We start from the raw sequence: 11,095 nt of genomic DNA, 5'->3' as shown, positions 1-11,095 counted from the left end.
AAATGCCAGTTCCAATAATCCTAGGCATATGGTAAGTGTCACTTGGTATGTCATGGTAATATCACTTTCTGCTTCAGTGATGGCATAACTCATCATGTCTGTTTGTGATTATTATTGTAATCACAAATGATGCATACGTGCCTAACCTATTGTAGTGTATGACCTTGAAAAAAAACATATATGATGCATTCAGTTTGTACAACAATGAAACCACTGTGGTTGTTAATGATCTTAATTGGGTTGGAATTCCTGTGTTTGCATTATTATTTGCCCTTAATTTTATGGGTTCTAAAATGAGATTCAGAAACCAAATGAAACATTGATGATTTAGTACTTTATCATTACCAAGAGAGAGCACAATATTTGTCTATAATGGGATCTATATGTTTATGTAGCCCATAAGAGTATTGCCATAGGCCAGACTTTGGTTTATCAAATTACACCAGAAAATGATGCTATAATGTGTTCCTTCCCTTTACTCATTCTGTACTTCATTTTGCATTTAGCAGATGGAACTGCCATTGTTGCCACGGAAATTATTTAATTCTTGTCCTCAATGGTTTGCATTTAAAAGCTCCGCAAAACAGCAATGAGGTCATCAACCCACACGAGTTTATTAACGCCAAAAGAAAAAATGCCTGCTGTGCCGAAATACCAAAGGGACCCATAACGAGGAACTCAAAACGCGGCCACCATGAGTGAGGGGGGAGGGAGACACTTTGCGAGGGCGAGAACGAGAGTGAGAAAGAGATGTTTTTGTTGCCATGGCAAAAAAGTGGATTAATCGTGATGTACGGATCATCATGTTTAGGTCTTTGCAGAACGAATTTGATTCACGGATAGACTACATTGGATTCATTTGAAAGCTCATAAAACTGTTGAGGTATGTACTGGATGCTAACTTTTATGACATATTAGTTATATATATTTTTCCAAATATAAGCGCAGTAAAGCAATTTTACGATGCATCTAATTTGATAGGACCGAAAGCAGGTTTAATAGGAAATATTACGAAATTACTTGAATTATTTGACATTCGAGCATCACTGGGTGCGCTCTTAATATACGTGACTCCGTATGTATGTATGCATGTATTATTATTATTTTGCAGTGTTAAAGGTTTTTATTTGAAAGACGTTCTGTCTTTTCAGTGTGGCTCATCCTAATGTTTCATTTTTGTGCAAATAGAAACCCCCATAATTATCTCAATCTGATGAAAATGTCTTAGCTTTTTGTTGTGGCTTGTCATAATGTATGTATACTGAAATATGTGATAGTAAGTGGTTGGCCAAGGACCATTGTCGTAGTAAGTGTGCACTAACTTCATATCGGTTTAACTGGACCAATGGCATTCCAAAGCAGATTAAGAACCAATACACTCCTAAGCCTATTAAGATAATTAAAAAAACAAGTTAATCGACATCATACAGCCTACTCGGTCTCATCTCTAAAAATATTGAAGAACCTAAGTGATTATTAACGCACTTTTCAGAACATTGAATCAAGGCGACTAGTTAGGCTATTTAAAAATGTAGCCTAATCACCCTTCATCCGATCACATAGTTTTGTTACCCTCTATTAAATGCTTACAGTGTCACATGTTTAAATAATATCAACAGGAACGAATTAGCAGCAAATTATTATTATTATTATTATTATTATTATTATTATTATTATTATTACCATGAAGAACAACTTTTGAGTAATAAAGGTTTTAGCGTCAAAAATCTCTTATACTCGGCGTAACAGCATTAGATGAACAAACTACAGACTGACGTAGCATCAGCATCGTAATTATTTTGATTGAATTATCACAATACGTTTGCATTGCCCTGTTATTACTTGGGATGATCACATAATCTGACCTGTCACACGGCAAACTAAAAATAAAACCTGACCTTTAAAACCATCGACGAAGCATTACGATAGGATGCATTTTGCAGCCATATCGCATTGAATGTTCAGGGCAAAGGTAGTTCGCAAAAATAAAAACTTCTGCATGTGTCCTTGCTGGTCCTCTTGCCACCAATGAAAAAATATCTTTATCCGAAGGCGCACAGCTGGACACTATAGATGCTTGTTTGACCGTTGCGCTCAGGTATGTTATTGCATCGTGTTGCGTGACACCGCGAGTTCTTACTCTGGTGACCAGTGTTCATGTCTTTCTCAGTTACCGGGAGCAATAAAGGAGATATTATCCGCTCAGCAGGCGCTCGTTTTGGGCTATCTATGACTGGAGACTTACGATAAGGTAAGATGCGTTTTAACTAGAAAAGGGACATTTGCCAGTCTAATATTTACGCGTTTTAATGTTAATAGCATGATCGATATTGTTTGACGTTGTATTTCTTCACATTAACTTGCAGTGAAAATCGATGGAGCTTTTCTGTGCGGTGTTGTATCAACGAATTTGCAATAACACGTAGAACGACTGTCACCTGTATTACTTTTGCAGTCCCATGCATTTCAAAGTCTTCAAAACATTGCCGACCTTGCTGTCAGTTATCTAATTGTTAGCTCTCGCTGAAGACGTAGTCATAACAGCTGTCTCACAGGAGGATGTCCATTGTACAATTTGTTAAACGCGTGAAAGTTTCTGCAACTAGTCATTGCGGATTCAGGGTAAAACAGGCTTGAGGCATTTCAGAACCACGAACAGCTCTCAAGTGTCACACCAACTCCTTGAGTTGACGTTCTTTGTCTCTTTCATGCATGTTTCGTTGATTTTGTTACAATGATGGGCCACTGGTGAATGTAAATCCGGACGAATGCAAATGTTTTTAAGAGTATGAATGAAAAGGGGATTTTCGAATACATTTCGTAGCCTATCTGCTGCAGCCAAAACAAAAACGGGTAGCTAGCCCTATACGCAAAAGGGTACCTAGCTAGAGCCCACAACAAATATGTTTTATTACATTGTGAGATTTCGCTATGTTGTTTTCACACAAGTACTGTCTTTGTGTCCTGGGGCGGAGGATTCAAGGCATTGTGGCGGCGTTTCATTTGGATAAATCACACTACTCATTTGAATTGCATTAGACTGAGACATTTGATCTTGTGACTCAATTCCAGTAGTATTTCGGAAGTCGGAACACAATGCTGAATATGTCACACTTTTAGATGGGTAATTCTCAATAATAAATGTGCTTTGTCTGTCTTAGTACGGAAGAAAAACACTGTCATTTTTACGTTAAAAATGATTAAAGAGCTGATAATCTGAACCGCTGCATGCCCCCACAAAAAATCTCGGGTGTCGCAGGCTACTCTTCAGTACGATTTTAGGCTTGGTAAGACTTTACACACTAGCATTGAAAATAATCGTTGATAGCTTGAGGATGTTGTATTGTGACTGGCAAAGAACAAGACAGTACTTTGTGATGCCGTGATAGGCGGGCTATTTCTATCCCAAACGGAGCTCATTTGGTTGATGGATGGGGCGTCGGTGTCATGATTTATTGCGTGAAATATTTCTACTGCCTGGATAATTTTTCCTAATGTCTGTCTAGAACGGTTGGACACAGTACCATTTCTTATTTTAACCATTTTCTCTAGCATGGTCAAGGAGCTGTTAAAAAAAAAAAATGTGATTGTTGTTTGCTTCTTTACGTTTTTTAGAAGACCCCCCCCCCCCCCAAATAATTTATATAATCTTGGTCAATCTCCCCAGAAATCTTAAGATTTAGTTCTTTTTTATTTTTTGAAAACCCACTTAGGGCTGTATTTTTCATCATGAGTGATTAATAAGCACAGTGTGTTGGAAATTTCTAATATCCCTTTCCTTCTCTTGTTAAAGGTTATGATACCAATGATTGTACAATCCTTTTCGACGAGACACGACCTTGGGGGAGACATATTCTCACTGGACTCTGTGTGGAAATGTGAGACAAATGAAAGCTTTACAGTACCAAGAGTGGAGTAGACTGAGATATTCCCCCGGACACCATGTTTCTGAGAGTGTCGCTGCAGTGATGGTATTTTTCTGAATGCAAGAGACCGATGGTGTCACGTTGTGGTTTACCTAATAAAATGAGCCTCTTGCTTTTGGCCCTTCTTTTGCTGGATGTCAGGATGGCAAACTTAAGCCTCCTGGTGGGCGCCCAGTCCAATGAGAGGCGGGTGCTGGCCCACGTCCCTGGGGACATCATCATCGGGGCCCTGTTCTCGGTTCACCACCAGCCCCCAGCTGATAAGGTGCACGAGCGGAAGTGCGGGGAGGTGCGGGAGCAGTACGGGATCCAGCGCGTGGAGGCCATGCTGCACACCCTGGATCGCATCAACGCCGACACCAAGATCTTGCCCAACATCTCGCTGGGCTGCGAGATCCGAGACTCCTGCTGGCATTCCGCGGTGGCCCTGGAGCAGAGTATTGAGTTCATCCGGGACTCTCTGGTCCCCTCAGAAGAGACAGAGAGCCAGGCGCGTTGCTCCAGCGACGGGCCTGTCAGGGGGAAGAAACCTATCGTGGGCCTGATTGGGCCTGGATCCAGCTCAGTAGCCATCCAGGTCCAGAACCTGCTGCAGCTATTTAATATCCCCCAGATTGCCTATTCTGCTACCAGCATGGACCTCAGTGATAAGTCCCTATTCAAGTACTTTATGAGAGTAGTGCCCTCTGATGCCCAGCAAGCCCGGGCCATGGTGGACATCGTGAAGCGGTACAACTGGACCTATGTGTCGGCCATTCACACTGAGGGTAAGCCAGGCTTCTGTCATTTGCTGTGGGTCAGAATGAAGAAGACGTCTCCTGTCTCCACTGTTGTTTGTGCTATATTTTTGAGTCTCTGAAAATTTCTGAAAATATTTCTTAAATGATCTTGGTTTTTTTGGATCCACACAGTTGTGTGGGATTGAAAACAACTCAAATGTTCACATCTTCCTGCCAGTGTTGTGTGGGTGGAAAAACAATAACATAATTCACTCTAACAGTTGGGAACAAAGTTGTCATTGTAGGTTTAGAATTCCTGTCCTTCTGTTCATGAGTCATTGATAATAGGTGGCATTATTACAAATGTTAGGAGTGCTTTTGTACTATGCTTACATGCAGCCGGCTCTGGCTAAGGTATACAGATCCAAGGCTTCCACTGCTTTGCACCAAGCGGAGGCCAGATATATAGGGCTCACAAGGCATAATAATCACTGCTTCTATTAAGCACAAATTCCCATTGGCTTCGGTCTGAGGGCCAGGGAATGCAAGGATGGACTGTCAAAGTGGGGTCTGTAGAACATTCAAAAAAAAAATTTTTTGCCTGATATTTTGTACATCCAACAATTTCCCCATCATAGTTGATTATAAACACATATGACTTCTTGAACTGAGAAAAAAAAAAAAAACTTGCATAATTTATTCTCGGGGCAACTTTATTCTGTTTGGTAGACCTTTTCTCTCAGCAGTACTCAAAGAATTGCAGATAAACCTGTCAAGATCATTACATTAATCTCCAGATTTTTCAGTATTAAAACTCTCGAGGACTGCTTCAAGGGCAACCATTGCCATATTAATGCTTGGACCTCTGCCCAGATGGTGTGTTAATTACAGTCTTTCATTAATTACTCCAACAGGTTAAAAATATAGGTCTTTTCCCACCGAATACAAGGGTGAAGATTGACACTGATGGCATAAAGCTCGGTGCCTAAGGTTCAGATGATTACTCCATGTTCCATTTTGAGTCATTCCACAGTGAATAAAGTGGCTCTACTTCTTTATAATTACATGATTATTTCACTGAGCATGTGCTTCCTGGATATTTCAGAATGTTATTTTTCATGTTGTAGTCTTGGCTATACCCCAAAACTGTTGTTACATGCCACGATGGCACACGCAGATTCCCATTTAGCATGTAATGAACCTTATAGCTTCAGCATACATGGATGAGCACTGTTTTTCCCTGGTTTGCACGGCAAATGTGAAAATGGTGAAAAAGGCAATAAAAAGCATGGATCAGTGAGAATGAGGGATGCCCTATGCTTGAGATGCATTTACTTCCAATGGCTTATTCACAATCACATATGCAGGGTTTAATCATTTACAGGTATGCACCTATGCTGGATTGTTCATCCTGTTAAGGCATATGTTCCAGTGTATGTATGGCCATTAATTGCAGTTTGTGTGTGGATGATCTGGTATTGAATTCAGACAGTGCCAGTGTCAGCTGGAGCTGGCTATCCCACAGAGCGATGTGAAAGTGGAAGGAGGCATGGCTGGTGGATATAATTGAGCATTCAAAATTGGTTGAAAAATGATAAATATATAAAAATAAATAAATCGCAACTAAGGATGGAATGTATGGGGATTTATAGGTTCAGCAACAGCAATCAATGCAACACATTACAGACTGTCGCTCTTCAGGAATGGATGGTCTGAATCCATAGGACTGTTCTTAATGTTTATGTGAAATTCTCTTTGAAGGGAAAGACTGCAGAACTGCCTCTCGGATTCCTTAGATAATAAATATAGTAAATTTCACTGGTCTTGTATTAAAGTTATGACATGTCAATGCCACAGCAATGCTGAAGGAAAGCAGAGCATTAGGTTATGCTGTGTAGGGTGGCCACAGGGCCACACCCACATGGCACCCATGTGAACTTGTGTTTTTATTTTATAAGAGCAATCATGGGGAATCATGCAAAGATCAGATATATAAACAACCCAAGCACTGCTTTATGCTGCAGCAGTACAAAGATTGACCTTGATAGAATTCTTCAAGGATTTGGCACTCTGTCTTCACTCTCAGCTGCTCTCATGAACATGGATCCCATGGCAACAGACATTGTAATGTAATAACACAGAACAGAATAGTGCTGAATATGTGATTTTGGATGTATCATCTAAGAAAACAGTAAACGAAAAACAGAAATGATCACAATCCGGCACATAGATAAATTATCTCTCTCTCTCTCTCTCTCTCTCTCTCTCTCTCTCTCTCACACGCACACACATACACACACACACACACATACACACAGACACACACACCCACATACACTGTTCTCAATTAATACACAAATGAACCACAAAATATGCTGAAAACCTTTCTGACAATGGAAGCAGGACACCTCATTTGGTGCTGAAAGTATGATAAGGTAATGGGAATCTTGCGGTGTTGCTGTTGTTTTAAATGTTTGCAGACCTGTGTCATTATAATGACATACCATATAACTGTGAAGAAGAATAAGTTTGCTCCTTTCAGAAACAATTAATTTAATGTGCATCATAATGTAGCAATGCTTGGCATGAGCATTTGTGTATGAATGTTGATTGTAGCTTGTGACAACTACCATAAAATAACACAGTGTGAAACGAATTCAAGTGAAGTGGCTGGTACAGTCTACCATAAAAGGAGCATTGAATATTAATGGTTTTGATATTAAATAACCTTTAATATACTATATTATATATTGTCCATTATATGTGAATAAGGCATGAAAAAAGAAGAGCAAGCTCATGATAATTAGCTAGTATCTATTAAGAACTAATTAACATATTAATTAGTCTGTATTAAATTGTGGTAAATTAATCATCCCTGCCTTAGCTATAAGTAATCCCGTCCAAGTATCAACCCTATCCAGACACATGAGTGGATTTAGAACAAGATAATGGTGATATATTAACATTGTAGCATTGTGTTGTCCTTTCCCACTCATCCCTTCAAGGGTGTGAAAAGCTTTCATTTTATGGAGAGATTAGTCTCAATATTATTGACAAATGTGAGCACCATGATCCATAAATAAGAGGCACATCACAGATGTATTTTACTACCCACAAACTATTATCTTGTGTTTTATAAATTGTCATTTAAATGAATGCTTTGTACAAATGCACACTTTTATAAGAAATCCAAATATATGTTTCCAACTTCCACATGCATTTTTTACCTTTCTCAAATGTAAAATTGATGTGCGAAGTGTTAAATCTGCGCATCATTTCTTCTATTTGCATTGTACTCTTCTGTCTGCCGAGGTGGCTGAGGGTGAACAATTAATTTAAAAGGTGAGAAATATTAGATTTTTTTCCTCCATTACTGAAAGTAGAACAAGTCGAGTTCAGTGCAGCTGTGACATGCCTGAAGTTCTCACTGTGGGTTCTTATGTTAACAATTAGGACCAAGAGAAAAACCTAACTTTCCTTTAAAAACAGTTTTCATCCTCAGTCCTCAGGGTTGCTAATGATCAGTCAGTACCTGAACCTACCATTTTAGCTGCCGTTTGCAGTTATCCCATTACCTTCTATTTCATCTTAGTTAGTTCCCTTGTAGGCACAAAATGGCTAATGCAGCAGCACGGGCGCTAGATTACTGTATGTATTGCCCATGTTTCCACATGAACTCATATTCCTCGTCTCTTGGCAAGACTGCCAAGTGATATGTCAATTATATGTCATACTGTGGGCTGGGTGTCTCAGCTGGACATGCTGTTCAGAAGCACCTGTTTGGCTATTTATAAGGATTAAATTATTTACTCTCAATGAAACCCCTTAGGCACCAGCACTACACAACCCAGCAAACATGCCAGCACTGGCTTAGAGTGGGGCCAGTGCTGGCTAAAAATGTGACCACATGTAGGCTGTAATAGGTAATCAGAGCTAACTAGACCCAGACCTAACTAACCCTGCTGCAGGTGGCCATAGGGTTGTCATAGTTGAAATTTGTCCAAACTGGACACCATCCGCCACACACATATGCCAGGAGAACTGGTTGCAGACCTGGGAGATTGGGAGGTGTGGAAATGTAGATGGGGATTTTATCAGAATGGACTGTGGACTGGGAGTTGAGGGAAGGGTGAACAGCGAGGACAGAAGAAATTAATTACAAACCAGTGGCCAAATTTCAATCGATAATTCAGACTAGGCATATATTGTCTGGTTGCATCCACAAGCAAAACCTGCACAAATAATTTGAAAACCAGAAATTCTGGTCCAAAACCAAAAATCTGGCAATACTAGGCAACCGCAGCTTGAATAATAAAAGGAGCACATTCAGATAATTTGAGGAAACATTTTTCAAAAGGAAATTTACAAATAAAATAAGTAAATCAGAAAAGGAAAAATGACATTTTTTAAACACAACAATTTATACAGTTAAAATTTTTGATGTACAGCGAACACAAATCCATTTTTAATGTTTTCATCGAACCAGCTTTCTGTCCTTTAGTGGAGTGTCTTACATACTGTCCACTGTCTGAGCTAGAGAGGATAACAAGAATAGCAGTATGTGTTGTGCTCATTTAACCCCATAGGTCTTTATGAGCCACAGCTAAAATACGTTATCCTGTGGAGGCCCCATATAAAGGCAGTTTACTGCATTGAAAGACTGCCTCTGCATTCTTGCTTTTAATTGATTGCGTTCAGCTAATATTAACAGAATGGTTCTCCAGGTAAAAAACATATTTTGCTGTTTGTATTAATATTTGTCTTGCCAAGTAAACATGAATCAATTAGTTAATAGAAAGAATTACTAATTTACAGGTAAATTTTGTGCCATATTACAGGGTGTGATCATCAAACCAACAGATTAGCTACTTTTGATCTTTGATTAGATACTACGTAGCATATGAAATTCTGATGATCAAGGGGCAGGCCTGCATGTCAACTCTCGACAGAACAACTTGTTTGTGCACGCTTGGGAAAATAGGTCGCATTCCGCTCGTGTCTGGCCGCGAGATTACCCACATCAGCACTCTCTTTAATGACAGGGACCATCCAGAACGAGCGTATTTAGTGATTTTTCAGACCCAATCTGAGTTACAATCTGTCTCGTTGCATGTAACGAGGGGGAAAAAATCCTCTCGGTGGATATGCCGTATTTTTCTGGCCTGGAGCCGGCGGCACATTTCAGGTCTGAAGTGAGGCACGGTGGGCTGTCCTGGTGTTTATGACTTTTTTTCATCGGTTTTATGATGCCGTGTAATCCCACATGCTGTTGGGTTCATATGAGTCATACTGATGATTTATTCCCCCCGACTGATGCTGTGCTTATCCAGAGCTATTAGTTGCTCTGTCAGAGCTTGTGCAGGCAGTGCATTTACATATGTGCATGTTTGTTTGTCAGACAGCCTTTATCTCTGCAGTGTATTTACTTCAGAGTGGCTTGGGATCAGATAGGGTCCTGGTGAGATCCAACATTCAGTTCAAAACATTTCAACTTGCAGCAATGACAAATGCAGGTTGCATGGTTTGCCTTAAAGACCAAGGAGAAATAGAAGAATTACATTAGCTGCAGGAAGAGCCTGACAACTTGCCATCTAACCTTTCAAATGATGTATGTACAGCTGAGAGGGCTACTCCTCTTAAGTCAAAGATGTCTGCTTTATGCCCAACCTGGCAAAGGCCAATAATGTTGATTCATTGGCCGGTTTGTCCAATAACACTCCAGACATAATCTTCCGAGAGACCTAAATTCTGAGTGGCCTTGAAGTAGCTTTCCAAAGGACTGCCAAGATGTTTTAAAGATACATCATGACATATAAGACTGTTGTCAGCCAAGCCTGTGCTGGAGCCATCTTTGGTTCCTATTTGTTTCACAGGCTTTTTGCCTTCAGTCCAAGCAAATGCATCAAAACCAGGTGTCCTGGAGAATATGCTTGATCTGTTTGACAGTTGAAAAGGTTTTTTTTCTTCACAATTGAGACTATTCTTCTGTCATTCACTCCAATGGTCTGCCAGGTTTTTTGCTACTGCTGAGCTGAACATGTCTGGTTTAGTTTGGGTATGTCTGATTTAGTCTGATTTTTCTATCTCAAGATGGCCTGCTTTGCTGGCATTGATACTTCATGGATCCTCATGTTGAGAGACAGCAGCAAAAGACTCCAAGTGCAAATGCCACACCTAGAATCAAACTTTTTATTAGCTTTCCTGTACTGTTCATGAACTCATGATGCAACAACACACACAAGGAGAAACAGCTGGTGTGGCTTGAAGTGGCAGCTTTAATAACAGATTTTTTTATCAGTTTTATCAGTAAAAAAACATAAGGTTTTATGATGTATTAGAACGACAGCACAGCCTCTTCTGAGGGCTCTGTGTTTGTTGTCTGCAGCTACTGGGGAAAGGTAGGCATTGTATTAAAGTGAATGGTCAAAGTTTGGGGGGCCAGAGCGCCCC

The 11,095-nt window shown here is 40.0% G+C and overlaps 1 protein-coding gene across 1 annotated transcript in view; it reads left to right on the top strand.

The window, feature by feature from the left end:
* Positions 1 to 712: 712 nt before the first annotated feature.
* grm5a (glutamate receptor, metabotropic 5a) overlaps positions 713 to 11,095 on the top strand; it is a 37,183-nt gene continuing 26,800 nt past the window's right edge. The window contains exons 1-3 of the mRNA XM_064350826.1: positions 713 to 883; positions 2,171 to 2,251; positions 3,794 to 4,693. Of these exons, the coding sequence (XP_064206896.1) occupies positions 3,997 to 4,693 (697 nt within the window). The 5' untranslated portion in view covers positions 713 to 883; positions 2,171 to 2,251; positions 3,794 to 3,996. The remainder of the gene's footprint in view (positions 884 to 2,170; positions 2,252 to 3,793; positions 4,694 to 11,095) is intronic.

This window comes from Anguilla rostrata, chromosome 9 (assembly GCF_018555375.3).
Source record: "Anguilla rostrata isolate EN2019 chromosome 9, ASM1855537v3, whole genome shotgun sequence".
NCBI lineage: Eukaryota > Metazoa > Chordata > Actinopteri > Anguilliformes > Anguillidae > Anguilla > Anguilla rostrata.
Note: the sequence above shows the minus strand (reverse complement) of the source record. Positions and strands in the feature narration are given on the sequence as shown.